The 20968-nt window shown below is 47.7% G+C and overlaps 1 protein-coding gene across 1 annotated transcript; it reads left to right on the plus strand.

The window, feature by feature from the left end:
• The first annotated feature begins 99 nt into the window (after positions 1 to 99).
• LOC135890868 (solute carrier family 2, facilitated glucose transporter member 3-like) lies at positions 100 to 14425 on the plus strand. The gene is made up of 10 exons (XM_065418336.1): positions 100 to 305; positions 3723 to 3818; positions 6306 to 6466; positions 6805 to 7045; positions 7302 to 7464; positions 9072 to 9259; positions 9917 to 10021; positions 10566 to 10667; positions 10986 to 11189; positions 11583 to 14425. The coding sequence occupies exons 1-10, from the start codon at positions 291 to 293 to the stop codon at positions 11808 to 11810; spliced, it is 1503 nt and encodes a 500-aa protein (XP_065274408.1). The 5' UTR covers positions 100 to 290; the 3' UTR covers positions 11811 to 14425.
• Positions 14426 to 20968: the final 6543 nt, after the last annotated feature.

Genomic DNA, 20968 nt, shown 5'->3' on the forward strand with positions numbered 1-20968 from the left:
CTGTTTTTGGTTTCTTTACTTATTACAGGACCTGGGCGGGGTCTTGTCTTGCTCAGTCTCTCCGTAATATCCGCACCTCCCAGCAGAAGTCATAAATAGATTGCTCTAAGGCAGCTCCTCAGCAGAGAGATATCGCAAATTGTACAGAGCAAAATATTACAGAAACAGTTACAGATATTCTGTTGCGTGGGAAGCAAATACACGACATCTGAGAAATCTTCAACGATTTCATTAAGAAGGGGGCAGGGGGTCTGCGGTGTCTTGACATTCAGAAGCATTTGCCAAGGACCATGGAGAGCAAAAAGGTAACTACAGCAGATCTTTTTCACCTTGCCTTTATATTTTTAGTCTGCTTAGAAATGGTTTTGTTGTTCAGTGCGTGCCTTGGTTTGAACATGGTTGCGTGGGTTCATCCAGCATTTATACATTCTGGGTTAGCGCTACCCAATTTATCTGACTTGTGAAACCCTTGGCCTGGCTTGTTGAAAATGTTTTGAATCGTTGGGCATCCCTTGGCAGGAGGTGTATTTATAGATAACATCATGGTGTTTGATTATTATTACTATCTCTTTTACTATTTTATTTGTGTGCCTTTTCAGCAGATGAAAGCTCTATAATCAAACACTGAATGTGCATGAGGGCGAGCCTTTGCTATAATTATTTAAGGATGACTCTGAGAAAGTGGCAGCCATAGGGGATGCACAGTAGGGGGAGGGGAAGATGTTTATGTAGGGTTGTTGCAAGTCATGGCATTTGTTTGGGTACATTTTTGTGGTTGTTGTTTTTCAAAATATTGCTTTCCTTGTCATGTTTTATTTGGCATGAGATCTATTGTGCTGGACGAATGAGAGCCATTTGTGTTTAGGTTGACCAAGATGACAATGTGTTTGTGATAAGAAAAGGACAATTCCTCTTAAAGGTTTTTGAAGGCCACATTTAAAGAAAAAATGAGTAGCCTTCGGATTTCAACCAAGAGAACATGGCAGGTTCACTCCCCCTCACGACACTCAGCTAGAGAGCCATTGTGGGCAGCATTGTTGATGGGCGTCCATGTGTGGTGTGTGCATTAATCTGTGAACTAATTAATTGTGTGTGTTTGAGAGCATCAAGGATAAAAAGCAGGCAATGGTGGCTGGGGAAGAGATAGTGAGGGAGGGAGAGTGGCAGCAAATAACTGACTGATGCTGGCGCTCATTGAAGGATACCTGGGGGTTACTGCTCTCGTAGGGATATTCAAGTAGCCATCAGTTTATAAAACAAAGCCTTTCTTTCCCTTTTTTCTGGGAGAAGAGGAAAGTGTGAGGGCGTGAGGGAGGGAGCGCCGAACAAGCATCCCAGTCAAGGTCATTTAGAGGAGAGTAAAGAAGCTGCCCCAGTTGAGGTCAATGAGTGCTGCTGTTCTGGGTTTCCATCCAGTGAAAAGAGAGAAAACTGGTCTTCCCTGATAATATACATGCAGACAGATACCATTGTCGCCCATTGTGAGAGGGAGGGATATGGGTGGTGTTTTGAATTCCCCACCAGTGTCTAAGCCTCAACCCTGTCAATGTGGTTTGTGTAGATCCCACCTTAGTATTTCTGAGCTCCACGGATATGCTGCTGGCTGGAGAGAATATACATTAAATCATAGTCCTACTCACTGCAGGGTTGGATGGGGTGAGACCATGTCATGTATACTTGAGTGTGAGAAATAGATTAGAAAAGGAAGGAAGTGGTAGAGAACATATGTATACCATATATACTATGTGTGTGTATAATATGTAAGCAAAGTATGCCTATGTTATATCATGCCCTGGTGTGCCCTGTGGAGCTGGAGACCAGGCCTGGACATTGAGTAAGCCATGGCAATACAGGATGCTCTTTTGGTTAAGGCACTGAACTGAAAAATGGGAGATCTGGGTTTTGTTCCCAGACGCACTGGGACCTGGGGCACTTAGTCTCTCTGTACCTCAGTTCCTCATCTTCAACGTGGAGGGAATAATGATAATTTCTACCTCATAGAGAAGTTGTGCGGATAAATCCATCAATATCTGTGAGATATTTGGGCGCTAGCCTGTGCCACTTGAAAGCCTCTGCATCCAACAAGCTTCTAGGTGGCACTAATCTAGGCCTTTTCAGAACTCATTGACCCCAAGGGAATGAGAGAGCAGAGCTAAATCTGAGTCTTCTACATGACAGCGCAGAGGGAACCAGGTCTGACCTTGTCGCACTCCCAGTCTCTGCTGGCCCCAGGCGAGGGTACCAGAAATTGGGAATGGAAGTACTACACTGGTCTCCACAGTATTCCCAGTCCTCACTGGCCTTAGAGAGTGAACACTAGGGCTGGGAATGTACATTGTTAACACCTTTGGAAGAGCTCCCAGCCCCTAGTGAATGAGAAACCAGGATAGGGTATTAAGGATGGAACTTCTGAAGTGTTGCCAACTCAAAGCATTCAAAAATTAAGAGACAGCATCCCAAAATTGTGAGATTTTAAAACTATGAAAAATGTTGCACCTTTTTATTTGGCTTTTGGTTTCTGAGCCCTTAGAGTTCACATGGGTCATATTTTCCAGCTTTGGTCGGCAGCCAGGGCTAGAAACATACTTTTTACTTTAATGAAAACTGAGATTCTGATATAATCACTTGACTCCAGGAGCTGGGGCCTTAAGAAATACATGAAATATTGAGAGCCTTGCAAAAAAAAATCACAAGAGTTGGCAGTGCTGCCTTCTATCCTGCCATACAGAGTTCTAACGCCATCTGCCCTTGGTTCAGGAAGTAAAATCTCAGGATGGGGAAAGAAATCCAGGCCCCCTTATGGCAGTGCAGAGAGCTAATCCCTCAGGGCACTAGATGTGGCCTCCACTGTAATAAAGGTATTAATCCTAGGAGTACTGAGACTTACATTTATTTAGTGGCCCCAGTCACATGACATGGGAAATCTTTACAAAACATGCCAGGGGTCAGAATCTACTTCTAAATGAAGCTATCAAAAATAACAGCCAGTAGCTAGTACAGCCGATTAAGAAATGCAAATAGAGGATGGAGACCAGGGTGTATAACTGGAACCTCTGACAGGCGAGATAACCATCCTGCCTCTAATTCAATATCTGTCAATAACTGTGAACCTCAGTGGGTCTCTGAACTTCTTGTTCTCAGAACAGTTCCTCCTGCAATGGCTTGTTGAGCTGCTGATGTGGCTCCACCACTTCATGTTTGCTGCACCTGTTTTGCATTGTCACTGACTGGGTGAGCATAGGACCATTCTCAGTGGCATTCTGGGTATCCTCAAAACATGAAGCACCAGTGTCCTGCTTGGATTTGTTGAGATGTTTTCTGTTCCTCCAATAGGACTGGTTCTTGAAATGTCTGTGGCAGATGATCTTTGTGTGGATAGTTTGCCGTTACCTTGGCAGGTTCCTAGCCAATTTTGTTTTATTTCTGACCCCATGCAATCAGGGTGTGACACACATGGGTGCCCTCTCACATGACAGGGCTGAGTATACATGTGCTCCCATGATTAGCATTATATCCAGTATTCCCGGCTCATGTTGGCCCAGGGGAATGAAAGATTGAGACTGGGGATGGAACCCTATTTTCCCGAGTGACCCATAGGGGGCACTAGACCTGGCTTCTGAGGAGCTCTTAGCTGGGATTGTTTGTGTTAAACAGAAAAACAATTTGTGTGGAAAATGTGAAAAAATTAATTAAATGACTGATTTTTCCCTCTCTCTCTTCAGAAAATTACTTGTCCCCTTCTCTGTGCCGTTTCCATTGCGGCCATTGGATCACTCCAGTTTGGGTACAACACGGGTGTCATCAATGCACCTGAGAAGGTGAGAGAGAGCCCTCTGGGTTTCGAGGTATCTGGGTGTTCTCATCTCTTCAATAGAGCTCATTCTGCCTCAGAGGATGGTGCTGAGGATCAGCTTAGGGGCAGGGGGAGAGGGAAGGTCATCGAGGAGCTAGTGCGTGAATGATGTCTCTCCTATTTGAAGTGCAAAGGAAGAGGGGGAAGAGGAGGAAGAGGGTCCTTTTATTGCAGGGGAAGAGGAGGAAGAGGGTCACCTTTACATTGTGGTGAGGAGAGATGGAGTAAAGAGGATCATTGTCCCACTTCAGGTATGGGGGGATAAAGAGAGAGGGGTCAGTTTGCCATTTCAGGCAGGTAGGAGTGATGCGGTCCTCCCATTTATGAGGTACAGTGGGAGTGGGAGTGTGGATGGGGTCTCTGTCCCACCTAGACATCCAGAGGAAGAATTATGAAGGGACGCCATCTTGTTTGGGGCAGTTGGAAGCCTTGTCTCTGCATGATTTGGATGTAAATAGAAGGAAAGCATGAAAGTGGGGTATCCGTGTCTTCCAAAGTACACAGGAATATGGGAGTGAAGTTGCTCCCTTCATTTTGGGGATGCAGAGGGAGGCTGGAGTGGAGTTTGTGCCTCCATTGTGCAGTAAAGGGGAAAGGAGAGGAAAGCCAAACTGGAACACTGGCATAGAGGAGACATTAGAACCAGGAAAGGGGAGGGACTGGGCACATGGAGAGTTTGGGGAGAATCTATAACCCTCCTGCCAATCTAGTTTTCTATCCAGATTCCACCCCTTTCAAAGAATTTACTTTGGGGAATATCCCCACCAAAATGGTGCGTTCCGGCTGCCAGTCTGCCATCCTCCAAACCACAGAACCCTTCTCAGCCTCCCTTACAGATCGTGATGAAGCACACTGGCAGGAGGGGGGCTGTTCTGAGTCACAGAACAGCCCTTTCAGGGGTTGGAGGGGACAGCAAAGAGCTGAGAGAGGGCTGCATGGGATTAGAGTTTCCCCTGTTGATTCTGGGATTCATCTCTCAGGCTTTCATCTATCTATCTATCTATCTATCTATCTATCTATCTATCTATCTATCTATCTATCTATCTATCTATCTATCTATCTATCTATCTATCTATCCAGGGCAGGCTCCAGGGATTTGGCCGCCCCAAGCAGCCAAACAAACAAACAAAAATTTAAAAAAAGCCGCGATCGCGATTGCGATCTGCGGCGGCAATTCGGCGGGAGGTCCTTCGCTCTGAGCAGGAGTGAGGGATGGTCTGCCGAATTGCCGCCGAACAGCTGGACGTGCCGCCCCTCTCCGAAGTGGCCGCCCCAAGCACCTGCTTGGTAAGTTGGCGCCTGGAGCCGGCCCTGTATCTATCTATCTATCTATCTAATCAAGTTTCATATTAAGCTCAAAGTGGGGGCTTAATGGGGGATGTGACTGTCTTGGGAAATTCCGAGCAAGTAATCTGCAAATTACACCACCGAGAAAAAAAATTGAAAAACGTAGGGTTTTTTTTCTTGTAAACCAGATGAGCTAAATCCCATGCAAAAAAAGTGAGTCATGTCTACCACATCCACCCTGTCTCCCGGAATACAGAAGTCATAACCAGAAAAGGGAGGGGAGAAGTGGGTGTGTGGTCAAACTAGCGTCTTGCTGCCACCTGCTGGGGGAACAGGATGTGAAACTCGGGCCCTGCAACACTTTGTAATCAGACAGGGTATCTATCTGAAAAATTAGCAACAGAAAAAGTTCTCTTGCCTCCCATCTCATCCATCTTAGAAGGCAATGCAGGATGGTTCCCTGCAGTGCTTCAGGATTTTATTCAGTCCTTTGGGGAAACTATTTCACAGTCTCATATACGGGGCCGCCCAGAGGATTCAGGGGGCCTGGGGCAAAACAATTTTGGGGGCCCCTTCCATTAAAAAATGTTGCAATACTATATAATACTATATTCTCGGGGGGACCCTGCGGAGCCCGGGGCAAATTGCCCCATTTGCCCCCCCCCCCCCGGCGGCCCTGCTCATATACCCCTCACCGCTGGGGAATGTTTCCTGATACCAGAAATGTTCTCATTTGTGAGAGAACTTTTCCCTTTGCTCATTTTAGTCCCATTGCTGCTATTTCTCCTCATTCAGACCTACCATCCCTCTGAAGCACTTTCCTTGCTGTCTACATCCTTCCGCTACTTACAGTTAGCCTTATCTCCTTAATCATCTCTTGCCCAATCTCATCATACTAAGTAAATCAGTCTCTCCATCCTCTTAATCATGTCCTACTGCTCTTCTCTGAGCTTCTCTCCCTCTGAAACTTTGGGTTCCTCTTCAGTTATCCTGACCCACCTTAGCTTCTCTACTTCCAAATGTCTGAGGTCTCTCCCCACCCCCCTGACTTTGTCACAAAAGAACCTCCTGACCTCATACAGAGCTCCCCCTCTCCCACAATACATTATATTTGATTGTAACCCCTCTCTCCTCCCGTTTCTGGGGGGTGTTTTCTCCCATGCAGATTATTCAGGCATTCTTCAATCAAACATTGGAGCTCCGGAGAGGAACCCCAACCTCCTCCGAGCTTCTGACCTCACTGTGGTCCCTCTCCGTCGCCATCTTCTCCGTGGGAGGGATGATCGGCTCCTTCTCTGTTGGACTTTTTGTCAACCGATTTGGAAGGTACATTGGGAAGGGGGTCTAAGCCACCATGGAGTTTGTCTCTCAATTATGGGATATTGGAAGGATTAGGAGAAATTATTTCTCTCCAAAAAAATGGATCAATGGAACAGAGGAGGAGAGTAGGCTGGGGAGAAGGGACCGATTCCTGCAAGGGCAAGACAGTGGGAGAGAGAGAGGAAAAGAAGCAGACAAAGGGAGTGAGGCACAAAGGGAAGGCTGAGTGGGGAAGCGTGCCCTGGGGAAGGGGGATCTGGCTGGGCATATTACTTCTGCAAGTTCCTCCCTATCATTGCCCATCAATAACCCCTGGCCTATGCTAATGTCTCTGTCCTGGACAGGCGGAACTCCATGCTACTGGTGAACATCCTGGCCTTCGTGGGTGGCATCCTGATGGGCTTCTCCAAGATGGCAAATGCAGTAGAGATGCTGATCCTTGGGCGCTTTATCATTGGCCTCTTTTGTGGCCTCAGTACTGGCTTTGTGCCCATGTACATTAGCGAGATCTCACCCACCGCCCTGCGTGGCGCCTTTGGCACCCTCAACCAGTTGGGCATCGTTGTGGGCATCTTGGTGGCACAGGTAAGCCTGATACTGACTTTCTCAATGGCTGGTGGGGAGGGCACTGAAGGTTTTATGGGCTAACAGGCTGCTCCACGTTAGAGGGGGATGAGACCTCATGGACCATTCTGTAGTCGCCATGGGGAGGAATGGGTGGGTTGAATAGCTAGCTGACCATACTACTGTAATTCTTGAGGGGGAGAAAAGGTAAAGACTTAATTTTCAACACAGGGGACTATCTCGTAATATTTATTTCTCTTCCTGTTCACTGGATTAGATTTTCGGCTTGAAGGAGATCATGGGGAGTGAGAGCCTCTGGCCACTGCTTTTGGGGTTCACTGTCATCCCAGCCATCCTACAGTGTGCTGCTCTGCCCTTCTGCCCTGAGAGTCCCCGTTTCCTGCTGATCAACAAGATGGAGGAAGAGAAAGCGCAAGCAGGTGCGTGGACACTTCTAAATGGCATCACAGGACAGCTACTGGCCAGCCCAGTCACCACAGTCCTTCCAGCGTGCACTGAACTTAGGGGAATGGAAGTCTAGGAGTGATATGAGAACCTCCTGCATGATAGTGTAGACAGCTGATCCCCAGAGGTCACCAGACCTGCCCTCCACAGTACCCTCAGCCTGCAACAGGTCCATGATATGTGAGAGAACTGTAACTGATCCAGGGTCTCCTGCATGGCAATACAAAATCATAGAATCATAGAAATGTAAGAGTGGAAGGGACCTAGAGACGTTATCAAGTCCACCCATCTGTGCTGCGGCAGGGCCAAATATACCTAGACCATCCTTGACAGGTGTTAGCCCAACCTGTTCTTAAAAACCTCCAGTGATGGGGATTCCACAACTTCCCCTGGAAGCCTATTCCAGGGCTTAACTACCCTATAGTTAGAAAGATTTTCCTAATATTTAAGCTATATCTCCCTTGCTGCAGGTTAAGCCCATTACTTCTTGTCCTACCTTCTTACCTGGTCCCTCTGAGGCATCAGGCTTGCCCTTCAGGGTGCTCCCAGCACATTCCTGATAAGAGTAAGAAGCCCATAAGAACATAAGAACATAAGAACATAAGAAAGGCCGTACTGGGTCAGACCAAAGGTCCATCTAGCCCAGTATCTGTCTACCGACAGTGGCCAATGCCAGGTGCCCCAGAGGGAGTGAACCTAACAGGCAATGATCAAGTGATCTCTCTCCTGCCATCCATCTCCATCCTCTGACGAACAGAGGCTAGGGACACCATTCTTACCCATCCTGGCTAATAGCCATTTATGGACTTAGCCACCATGAATTTATCCAGTCCCCTTTTAAACATTGTTATAGTCCTAGCCTTCACAACCTCCTCAGGTAAGGAGTTCCACAAGTTGACTGTGCGCTGCGTGAAGAAGAACTTCCTTTTATTTGTTTTAAACCTGCTGCCTATTAATTTCATTTGGTGACCCCTAGTTCTTGTATTATGGGAATAAGTAAATAACTTTTCCTTATCCACTTTCTCAACATCACTCATGATTTTATATACCTCTATCATGTCCCCCCTTAGTCTTCTTTTTTCCAAACTGATTTGGAATTGACATGGCCTAGTGCAGAATGATAGGGCCTAGGACAACAGGTTTGGCCTCTGCAGCCCTATCAGCCCCTCCCAATCTTTGGAAAATAAAGTGATTGAGACTAGGAAAAGAGGTCTTCCTCTTGGTATACTGGACTCAGCCTTTGCTGTGCTCCTAATTAGCCCCAAGGTGAGTGTGTGAACAGGAGCAGGAATCAAATATAGGTCTCCAGCTCAGAGGCACAGATCACTAGGCCTGACATCTACTGTGCTCCTAACACATTTAGCTCCAGGTTGAATAGGAGGCCAGGACCAGGAATAGAGCCTCAATCTATCTCACATAGCCAGGCAAAATACTAATATCTAGGGGGTCCAGTCTTCACAGCATTCGCTCCCCCCACAGAGAGTTGGAGACTAGGGCTGTGCGTGGAACTCAAGCCTCTCGTTGGCTGGGGCATGTAAATTGATGACATCTCATGTATTCTATGTGTGGTTCCTCCCTGTAGTTCTCCAGAAGCTCCGTGGTACACAGGATGTGGCCCAAGACATCCAAGAGATGAAAGAGGAGAGCACCAAGATGTCCCAGGAGAAGAAAGCAACAGTGCCGGAGCTCTTCCGCTCACCTAATTACCGCCAGGCCATCATCATTGCCATCGTACTCCAGCTCTCTCAGCAGCTCTCGGGCATCAATGCTGTAAGTCAGCTTCCTGTTTCACTTCTTGGGCTCAGTTCTCTTGCTGCTTCGTATGAGTGTCTCCCATTGACTTCAGTGAGAGTCAGCCAGATACAACAGCAAGAGAATCTGGGCTCCTGAGCTCCACTTCCTGTCTTCGGTTGAGGTCAATTTTTGTGATACTCCCTGCCAAAAAGAGCCCCCTGAAATATTCAGCTGCCTTATGACCTCATCAGGCACTGAAGGCATGTTATAGCTCACCCCTGGAAGCAGGTCACTTGGAGTCAAGGGAGATCCATAAAACCTTCAGTGACGTCAGGAACTCATCAGGATCCGACTGTGTTTTATAGCCCAGCTCTAGAAAGGGGCTGCTCAGCACATCAAAGGAGATGTGTAGCTAGGAATTAGCATGACCACCTCCATTTCAAGGATAACTACATGAACAACAGGGAACAAAGATTATTTTAAAGGGACGCTTCCCTACAGTGTTTGTTTTTCCCATGGAAAATTGTTATACCTGTTATGACAATATATGGTCCTTGCATGATCATGGATTGAAATATATACCTTTTTGTCTGAACTCTTATTGGACACATGGAGAGAGAGGCATAAAAATAAGGGGCATCCCTTCAGGTGCAGGAACTTGTTACAATATCCAATTGCTTCTTCTGCTCCCAGGTGTTTTATTACTCCACGGGGATTTTCGAAAAAGCTGGTGTCAAGCAGCCCGTCTATGCCACCATTGGTGCTGGTGTGGTTAACACAGTCTTCACTGTCGTATCGGTAAGTAGCTCTGCGGAGAGCGGTTGGTGAGATGATGGCTGGTGTTGATCTGCATGGAGGGAGATTTTGGGGAAAATAGTTGAAATTAGTTATCCTGGAGCCAGTTTTTTTCTCTTCAGCCAAACTGTGGCTGAGATTTGCAGAAGGGAGAGGGGAGGCACAAAGGGAAGTGTGAAAGAGCAGGAGAGGAGAGCAAGGCAGAAGGAGGGAACGTGAGCATACTAGAAGAAGGAAAGAGGAAGAGAGGGTGAGATAGAAGGGTATAGAAGAGATATGGACAAGGGTAAAAGTCAGAGGAAGAATTGGGGGAGGAAAGAGTGGGGAAAGAGATAGAAAAACGCTGGGTGAAGGGGTAGGGAGAGACATAGTATCCTATGTCCCCATCCATTTAGGCTGCCACTGACCACATGAGCACTGGAGAGGTGGAGGTAAACAGCAGATAAACCCCTTGGGGATGGGGTTGCAGAGCTTGTCATGATGTGGAGCCAGCCCCTTTGGCTGTTACTTTCTAATCTAATGTTTTTCTGTCCTGCCACTTTTGCAGCTGTTCCTGGTGGAGCGTGCAGGGCGCAGGACTCTTCATTTGGTCGGCTTGGGAGGCATGGCTCTCTGTGCCGTTCTCATGACCATAGCTTTGACACTTAAGGTGAGTTGATAGCAATCAAACTGCCCATTCTTGTAGAGCTGAGATGTCGTTAGAGATGCAGAGGGAAACTGAGGGGACCCAAAGGTAAAGGAAAGGGCATCTTCCGAGGGATTGGGGTGAGTATGGAGACAGGGGACTCTTGAGTATAAATAAAGGAGAATCTATAGTGGGGGTACAGTTGGGATTTGGGAGAATACACATTCCCATACAGTGGGAACTATATACCACAATTAAGGACATAGAGATGTTGGAGCATGTGTTCTGTTATCCCATGTTTGCTTGTCAAATTACAGCTATTCATGTTTCCCTCCCTTGCAGGATGTCTTGAGCTGGATTAGCTATATCAGCATCGTTGCCATCTTTGGCTTTGTGGCCTTTTTTGAAATTGGCCCTGGTCCTATTCCCTGGTTCATTGTGGCTGAACTCTTCAGTCAAGGTCCCCGTCCTGCAGCTGTGGCAGTGGCTGGTTGCTCCAACTGGACCTCCAATTTCTTGGTGGGAATGCTCTTCCCCTATGCAGAGGTAAGACACAATCTGGAAAGCATTGTGTTGATCTGATCGTTAGCTACTAATAAGAGAGTATTGCACTTTAAACAACATCCCCACTCCTTTGCTTTCACTTAATGTTTATAATCCACAAATAGCTGGACACTTAGTCAACATAGCCAGTCAACATAGCCCCCTTTGAGAGCCACAATTTTTGTCAGTCATGATAGCATTCAAAGTTCAGAATCAAGCTTTAAGAAACCCTTAAATGGCCTGGGGTGTTCCTTTAAAAATGCTACGTTAAAAGTAAATAAGTCCATATTTTGGGGAGGGTGTTGTGATTCTGATCTTAGGAGATAATGACTGTACCTTGATTTTAGGCCTATGCACTTTTCAAATTATAACCTTTCCCTTCTTTCCCCCCTGTAGAAATTGTGTGGTCCCTATGTCTTCATCATCTTCATTGTTTTCCTGGTCATCTTCTTTGTTTTCACCTTCTTCAAAGTCCCAGAGACCAGGGGCAGGACTTTTGAAGACATCTCCAGGGGCTTTGAAGGACAAGCGGAAGGAAGTGGCGTCATTGCAGCAGTGGAGAAAAGCCCCATGGTGGAACTGAAGGGCATAGAATCTGCTAATGATGTTACCTCAAATATTTAACACCCCCCTTCTTGACCCTTTTTCATTGTTAAAGAAATAAGCAGAGAATCTTTCAAGGACTGGGCAGAGATATACGTCAGGAGAAAATCTAGGACAATTTAAAAATTGCTGCTATTTTATTCTTCCCCTCGCACCACTCCCTTCCACATTTCTGCCAAGCCCTGCCAGTGTTAAGATGGTCTGAAGCGGGGTGGTCTCATCTGCTTTCAACACTTGAGGTCATCAGGAGCTACAGCAAAAATAACCTCATCTCCACCTGCTATGCACTTGAGGAGGAGAACATATGGGCAATATTTTTGCTGCTCTCACCATTAATTGCTCCTAGGGATTAAGGTATTTTTGTGCATAGCAACCTCTTATGTTTTTTAAACTTATTATTTTTGTATAGTGAGCTAAAGCAACCAAACAACTCCGCAGTGCCATCCCTTCCCACTTTTAATTCAGTTCCACCGTGTGTGTGCAGTATTACGCTGGAATTTAATGTAATTACCAAAATGCAAAAAGCCATCATGTCATATTTACTGTCTGGTGGGTGCCTCAGGAGAAGGGGACCAAGTTACCAGAGTGGGGTTTTTTTACCCCTTTTCTTTTTGTACAGCTAGTCTGAAAGCTCAGTTTTACATTGGTTTATTTATTTGTGTGTCAGTTTAATTGTAAATATTTATTTTTTTCAATATGTAAAAATATGTACAATAATGAAGAAGAAGATGTTTATGATATATAGTTATTCTAAGAGATGATACTGTAGGTTTGAGGTGCAATAAAACTATAAAGCAGAAATGTGGTACTAAAGAGAAAAAAGGGCACTGTGGTTGGTACATGAAATGGAGCTGATTATGCACAGCTCCATTAAAGGTTTCAGAGGACATTTCTGTCCTCCAGACACAAATTTAAAAAAAAAGAGTACTAGAGAGAATAAGCATGTGACGGTATTTGTAAAGTTCTTATGTTCTTCGGGACTTTTTGGTGGCTATGTTAAATAATAGTCACAAGGATTACTTGAAAATTGAAGTATTACAGCAAAAGGGCATTGTTAGTTGACACTATTTTCAGCCATTATTAGTTCCTGTGGAGGCTGGGTGATGATTTCAGGCCAGACGTTGACTCATTCAACCCTCTTTTCTTGAAAATTGGCTTCTCTGTTCCTCTTTTCTAACAGTAAAGGAAGTCTGAAAGAGACAGATTGTAATTTAAAGAGATGTGAGTATAAAAAAAATTCCAAAACTGTATATTCTTATCAATTGTTCCTATAGTTAAACTTTAGACAAAGGCACGTAGCATGAACCTTCTGGATACAGGACTAGTCATCCAAGACACGTAGGACTCTGTAAAGGTAGAAATGCAGGAATAGAGACCAAAGCTCCTGAAACCTGATAGGTGGGCGGAAAGATCTTTAGTCCATGGCTATAGAGTAAATTTTTGCTACAGGTGCTGGGCTATCCATTCTGGAGGCTCCAGGGAATACTGTAATGTATTGTGTTTATGTGTGTGTGTGTGTGTGTACACTACTGCCCTCTACTTGATGGGGTATGTCAGACACATTCAGTTAATAATGGTCCCTCCTCTCGTCTCTTAGTTGCCAGAGGACTGAAAAGTTGCTTTAGCTTAGCAGAGCAAGACTTAGCGCATATAGTACATTTGAATCTGAGGGTTGAGAGCTCTGTTTCACTGAATGGAATACTCAGCAGGGAGAAAGAAGGAGAGTCCAGTGTGGTTAGGCCCGTTGACACTCCATCAACATCTGTGTAGGAAGTCCAAACTCAAACTCCAGCACTGAGTACCTCTGCATTTTTGGATTGAAACAAACTCTGGATCTGAATTAATAGGTTGGGTCCATTTACACCAAAGCTAGAATCACATGGCTGGACTTCATACAACACTGAGCAGGGAAGTTAGTATGCCTGACCTCGTCATCCCATAGCTGGCTAAAGAAAACAAAACTACAACAATGCTCCCCAAATCATCTGAGGGCACATCTTGTCTATTGCCCCCAAGAACCACACCCAAGGTTCCTTACTGTGTATTCTCCAGGGTTTGCTCTAATCTGAGTTTTAAATGACTCAAGTGATAGAGCCTCCACCCCTTCCCTTGTGGACAATGATTACAAAGTCCAGTAAATTTTGCTGCTGGAAAATATTTCCTGTGATTTAACAAGAACATTTCCCTCGTTGCTCAATTTCATCAACTTACTCCTAGTTCTTCCACCCACCCCCACCCTCCTCGGACTTCCTCTCCCTCCTTGCTGTTTACGTCTTTCAGAGTTTATAGACGGTTATACTCCCCTCTTTCATCATTTGGCTAAATTATACAGATGTCATTCCTTTGATTCTCCTCATAACTCTGATCGCTTGATCATTTGTGGAAGATACAGCTTTCTGGTTGTATGTCTGTATCTAAGGAAAGGAAATTCCCCTCCAGCTGGGCACTAGAGCATTCCATACAGCACATCAGGGCGTTTGTATGATGCCTTGGACTCTCACTCTATCTTAGTCTGTCTCTTTCTCTCTCTCTTTCTCTATGTCTGCATTATGAGTATTTCTGAAGGGTTTTATATGCTTATTATTAATTTGTGATTGTGTTACATGTTTCTAAAATAAAAACGGTGGATGTAAATATTACAGATCTGCTTCTGGGTTTGTTACCTCCCCTCATTCCAAACCAGTAATAGCACCAGTCCTTGGAACACACACAGCTCTGCCAAAGCCCCTCAGACCTGCCCTACAGCCCCCTGCTATTCCAGTGCTGGGCTCTCCACCCAGCTCTGCCAATGCCCCTCTGTCCTGCCCTGCAGCCCCCCTGCTATTCCAGTGCTGGGCTCTCCACCCAGCTCTGCCAGTGCCTCTTAATCCTGCCTGTGGATCCCCTGCTATTCCAGTGCTGGGCTTCCTACATCACTGTGGTGCTGACTGGCCAATGGTAATGTTTCTTTCAGCCCCTGTGTATATGTCCTCTAAAAATTCACCTCTCTACATTTCTCTGTAGGAAGATGTTAAAAAGGGGGTTTCCCTGTGCTGGTCTGTCCAGTCCCTCTGCAGGTATCTTCTAAAGAGTCTTCCCCTCTGAGGCCTAGTCTAGACTGGTTAGGTTGATGTAAGGCAGCTTATGTTGACTTAATGATGTCAGTGTAAACACTACAGCCTTGTCCCACCGATGTAAGTGCCTTACTACACCGAAATAATAACTCCACCTCCACGAGAGGCATAGCACTTATGTCAGTGTAGTTAGGGTGACCCAGCGTCTGTGTAGACACTACGTCCCTTACATAGGCTGTTGGCTGTCTTGTCAACTTAATGGCTCCATGAAAGCCGGGCAGCTAGAACCCAGCTTCCCCCTGGCTTCCCACACTCCAAGTCAGGCTGCTGCCCAGAAGCTCCACGCTTAGGAAGTTGAGAAGCCGGGATGGCTGGCCCCTGCTCCCAGCTGGGAGAGGAGAGGCAAGAAGCCCAGGGGGCAGCTGGGCTCCTGGTGGGGAGCTGCGTGGAGCTAAGAGCACTGCCTGTCAGCTCCCCCCCCCCACACTGCCTCTCTTCAGTCAATGGAAGCGCTCCTGGCGAGGACACGCACCACTGAAAGAAGGAGGGTAGTGTGGACATGCATCACTGCAGTGATTACTGTGGTGGCTGTAAGTTGGCCTAACGCAGGCCGACTTAGGGCTGTGGTGTAGACATGCCCTGAGGCCTGGTCTACACTACGAGTTTAGGTCGACTTTAGCCGCGTTAAATCGAATTTAGCCTGGACACGTTCACACGACGAAGGGCCTTTCTTTCGACTTAAAGGGCCCTTTAAACCGGTTTCTTTACACCACCTCCGACGAGGGGATTAGCGATAAAATCGGCCTTAGGGGGTCGGAATTGGGTTAGTGTGGACGGAATTCGACGTTATTGGCCTCCGGGAGCTATCCCACAGTGCTTCATTGTGACCGCTCTGGACAGCACTCTCAACTCAGATGCACTGGCCAGGTAGACAGGAAAAGCCCCGCGAACGTTTGAATTTCATTTCCTGTTTGCCCAGCGTGGAGAGCACAGGTGACCACGCAGAGCTCATCAGCACAGGTAACCGTGATGGAGACTCAGGATCGCAAAAGAGCTCCAGCATGGATAGAACGGGAGGTACGGGATCTGCTCGCCATATGGGGAGATGAATCAGTGCTGGCTGAACTCCGAAGCAGTAAACGAAATGGCAAAATATTAGAAAAGGTCTCCAAGGCCATGAAGGACAGAGGCCATAACAGGGACGCACAGCAGTGCCGCGTGAAAATTAAGGAGCTAAGGCAAGCCTACCACAAAGCCAGAGAAGCAAACGGAAGGTCCGGGGCTGAGCCGCAAACATGCCGCTTCTACGCGGAGCTGCATGCCATTCTAGGGGGTGCAGCCACCACTACTCCAACTGTGTGCTATGAGTCCCTCACTGGAGAAACACACAGGGAAGCGGGTTCTGGGTACGAGGAAGATGAGGATGAAGATAATGTAAATAGCTCACAGCAGCAAGGAAGCGGAGAAACCGGTTTCCCCAACAGCCAGGATATGTTTATCACCCTGGACCTGGAACCAGTAACCCCCGAACTCACCCAAGACCCTGTGGGCACACAGGGGACCTCTGGTGAGTGTACCTTTGTAAATATTACACATGGTTTAAAAGCAAGCATGTTTAATGATTAATGATTAATTTGCCCTGGCAATCGCGGCCAGTACAGCTACTGGAAAAGTCTGTTAACGTGTATGGGGATGGAACGGAAATCCTCCAGGGACATCTCCAGAAAGCTCTCCTTCATGTACTCCCAAAGCCTTTGCAAAAGGTTTCTGGGGAGGGCTGCCTTATCCCGTCCGCCATGGTAGGACACTTTACCACGCCAGGCCAATAGCACGTAGTCTGGAATCATTGCATAACAAAGCATGGCAGCGTATGGTCCCGGTGTTTGCTGGCATGCAGACAACATCCATTCCTTATCGCTCTTTGTTATCCTCAGGAGAGTGATATCATTCACGGTCACCTGGTTGAAATGGGGCAATTTTATTAAGGGGACATTCAGAGGTGCCCCTTCCTGCTCTGCTGAACAGAAATATTCCCCGCTGTTAGCCACGCGGTGGGGGGGAGGGGTGAAGTGATCATCCCAGAGAATTGGGTGTGTGGGGGAGGGGAATTAGTTGGGTTTGTGCTGCATGTTAACCCTGAAACCGCAGCCCCTCCTTTTACATTGCAAACCCATTTTAAATGGCCAACCCAACGGGTGCTTGGTATGGTTAATGAGAGCAGTACTGTTTTAAACCATCCCCACATGTTAACAAGGTTAAAAAAGCCAAAAGACTGTGTCTTACCATGGCTGCCTGCAAGCTGAAATCTGTGGCCTGGCACTGCGTGAGTGATCTCTCACACCAAACCGGCAGGCCCTCAATATAAGAGGAAAAATGCGACCTTGTAACGAAAGCACATGTGCTGTGTGATGTGAACAGCAAAATTTAACGTGAAAGAGTGTACCCATTGTTCTCTAAAATGTATCTTTTTTAACCACCTCTCCCTTCTCCTCCACCAGCTGCAAATGTTTCTCCTTCACAGAGGCTAGTGAATATTCGAAAGCGGAAGCGAAGGACGCGTGATGAAATGTTTACTGAACTACAGACTGCCTCCCACGCTGACAGAGCACAGCAGAATGCGTGGAGGCAGTCAATTACTGATTATAGAAAAGCCCAATATGAGCGAGAGGAGAGGTGGCGTGCTGAATCGCGGGCTGAAGATGAGAGGTGGCGTCAGCTTGCACACAGAAGGCAAGAGTCGATGCTCCGGCTGCTGGAGCATCAAACTGATATGCTCCAGCGTATGGTTGAGCTGCAGGAAAGGCAGCAGGAGCAGAGACCGCCGCTACAGCCCCTGTGTAACCAACAGCCCTCCTCCCCAAGTCCCATTGCCTCCTCACCCAGACGCCCAAGAACACGGTGGGGGGGCCTCCGGCCACCCAGTCACTCCACCCTAGATGATTTCCCGAGCAATAAGTGTTAAAGTTTTAAAGTTTTAAACTGCAGTGTGTCCTTTTCCTTCCCTCCTCCCCCACCCATCCCGGGCTACCTTTGCAATTATCCCCCTAGTTGTGTGATGAATTAATAAAGAATGCATGAATGTGAAGTAACAATGACTTTATTGCCTCTGCAAGTGGTGCTTGAAGGGGGGAGGGTAGGGGAGGGTGGGGTGGTTGGTTTACAGGGAAGTAGAGTTAACCGGGTGGGTGGGTTTGCGGAGATTTCATCAAGGAGAAACAAACAGAAGTTTCACACCGTAGCCTGGCCAGTCACAAAACTAGTTTTCAAAGCTTCTCTGATGCGCCCTGCTGTGCTCCTCTAACCGACCTGGTGTCTGGCTGCGCGTAATCAGTGGCCAGGCGATTTGCCTCTACCTCCCACTCCGCCATAAATGTCTCCCCCTTACTCTCACAGATATTGTGGAGCGCACAGCAAGCAGCAATAACAATAGAGATATTCTTTTCGCTAAGGTCTGAGCGAGTCAGTAAGCTGCGCCAGCGCGCTTTTAAACGCCCAAATGCACATTCCACCACCATTCGGCACTTGCTCAGCCTGTAGTTGAACAGGTCCTGACTCCTGTCCAGGCTGCCTGTGTACGGCTTCATGAGCCATGGCATTAAGGGGTAGGCTGGGTCCCCAAGGATCACGATAGGCATTTCAACATCCCCAACGGTTATTTTCTGGTCCGGGAAGAAAGTCCCTTCCTCCAGCTTTCGAAACAGAACAGAGTGGCTGAAGACGCAAGCATCATGTACCCTTCCCGGCCAGCCCACGTTGATGTCGGTGAAACGTCCCTTGTGATCCACCAGGGCTTGCAGCAGCACTGAAAAGTACCCCTTGCGGTTTATGTACTCGGTGGCTTGGTGCGCCGGTGCCAAGATAGGGATATGGGTTCCATCTATGGCCCCACCACAGTTTGGGAATCCCATTGCAGCAAAGCCATCCACTATGTCCTGCACGTTTCCCAGAGTCACTACCCTTGATATCACCAGGTCTCTCATTGCCCTGGCAACTTGGATCACAGCAGCCCCCACAGTAGATTTGCCCACTCCAAATTGATTCCCGACTGACCAGTAGCTGTCTGGCGTTGCAAGCTTCCACAGGGCTATCGCCACTCGCTTCTCAACTGTGAGGGCTGCTCTCATCCTGGTATTCTGGCGCTTCAGGGCAGGGGAAAGCAAGTCACAAAGTTCCATGAAAGTGCCCTTACGCATGCGAAAGTTTCGCAGCCACTGGGAATCGTCCCACACCTGCAGCACGATGCGGTCCCACCAGTCTGTGCTTGTTTCCCGGGCCCAGAATCGGCGTTCCACGGCATGAACCTGCCCCAGGAACACCATGATTTCCACATTGCTGGGGCCTGTGCCTTGTGAGAGGTCTATGTCCATGTCCATTTCCTCATCACTCTCGTGGCCGCGCTGCAATCGCCTCCTCCTCGGCTGGTCCTGGTTTTGCTTTGGCATGTCCTGGCTCTGCATATACTCCAGGACAATGCGCGTGGTGTTCATAGTGCTCATAATTGCCGCGGTGATCTGAGCGGGCTCCATGATCCCAGTGCTAGCTATGGCGTCTGGTCTGAAAAAAGGCGCGAAACTAGTATCTGAAGGACCAGGGGAAGGAGGGAGGGAGGGAGGGAGGGGCGAGTGACGACATGGCGTACAGGTACAGGGAATTAAAATCAAGAAAGGTGGCTGTGCATCAGGGAGAAATACAAACAACTGTCACACAGAATGCCCCCCAGAGATTGAACTCCTAAGCCTGGGTTTAGCGGGCCGTTGATTTGACGGAGGGAGGGGGGAAGGAAATGAATACAGAACAAATCTATTTTTTACATCTTAAGACGACGGTGCAGCATGACTGATAGCCCTCGGCATTTTCTGGGCGCTTGGCAGTTAGCCTTCAGGCCTATTGTACGATCTGATACCCAGTGCAGTATGATGATGACGGATACCAGTCATAATATACTATCTACTGCCAAAAGGCAAGGGGTTGCTGCTGTGTAGCAATGTAGCCCCACGTCTGCCAGCCCCATGTCTGCCAGCACCCAGATCGCCCTCGGCCTCTTCTGGGTGCTTAGCAGAAAATACTGGGCGCTTGGCAGAAAATAGTATACTACGACTGATAGCCATCATTGTCAAGACAGTTCGATAGGACAGAGCATGTCTGCCCAGGTGCCAATGATTGATAGCCACTGCTGTACGACGAGGACGGTTACCAGTCGTAATAAACCATCTACTGCCAAAAGGCAAAAAGGCACCCTACGGCTGCCAGCCCCACAGCTACCAGCACCCAGATCACCGATGAAGGCTACCAGTCATGCTGCACCGTCTACCGCCAAAAGGCAGTTAGCTGCTGCTGCTGTGTAGCAATGCAGTCCCACGTCTGCCGGCACCCGGATGACATATGGTGACGGTGAGCTGAGCTGAGCGGGCTCCATGCTTGCCGTGGTATGTTGTCTGCACAGGTAACCCAGGTAAAAAAGCGCGAATCTATTGTCTGCCGTTGCTGTGACGGAGGGGGAGGGGCCTGACGACATGTACCCAGAACCCCCCGCGGCACTGTTTTGCATCATTCGGGCATTGCGATCTCAACCCATAATTCCAATGGGCGCCGGAGACTGCGGGAACTGTGGGATAGCTACCCATAGTGCAATGCGCCGGAAGTCGACGCTAGCCTCGGTACTGTGGACGCGGTCCGCCGACGTAATGCACTTAGAGCATTTTATGTGGGGACACACACAATCGGCTGCATACAACCGATTTCTATAAAACCGGCTTCTATTAATTCGATCTAATGTCGTAGTGTAGACATACCCTGAGTCTCACTCACTTGTAAGGTGTACAGGGGGAGCAAGGGATGGGCTTTAGGGTGATAAGGAGGAAACCCCATTGGATGGAGAAGTCACTATTTATCCTTATTACTGGAGCAGCAATGGCATTTCTGACATACGCAAGTTGGTGCAGAATGCCACGCTCCCCCCACCAGCCCCTCTGCTGAATGTGAAGAGCAGATGTAAGATAATGCAACCCCCTCACACATGCAGCACTCAACGCCTTGCCACTCCTCTTCCCCCAATCTCTGTGCACCCCTTGCCTCATCACCCCATCCCGGGATCATGTACCTGCCTGAGAAGTTCAGCAGGACTCT

This window comes from Emys orbicularis, chromosome 1, assembly GCF_028017835.1.
Source record: "Emys orbicularis isolate rEmyOrb1 chromosome 1, rEmyOrb1.hap1, whole genome shotgun sequence".
Lineage (NCBI taxonomy): Eukaryota > Metazoa > Chordata > Testudines > Emydidae > Emys > Emys orbicularis.

What these genes read in the sequence shown, in the direction of transcription:
- LOC135890868 (XM_065418336.1), top strand. An exon ending in TGGGCATCTTGGTGGCACAG is followed by an intron (nt 7,046 to 7,301) that starts GTAAGCCTGATA and finishes TCACTGGATTAG; the next exon opens with ATTTTCGGCTTGAAGGAGAT. An exon ending in CAGTCTTCACTGTCGTATCG is followed by an intron (nt 10,022 to 10,565) that starts GTAAGTAGCTCT and finishes CCACTTTTGCAG; the next exon opens with CTGTTCCTGGTGGAGCGTGC.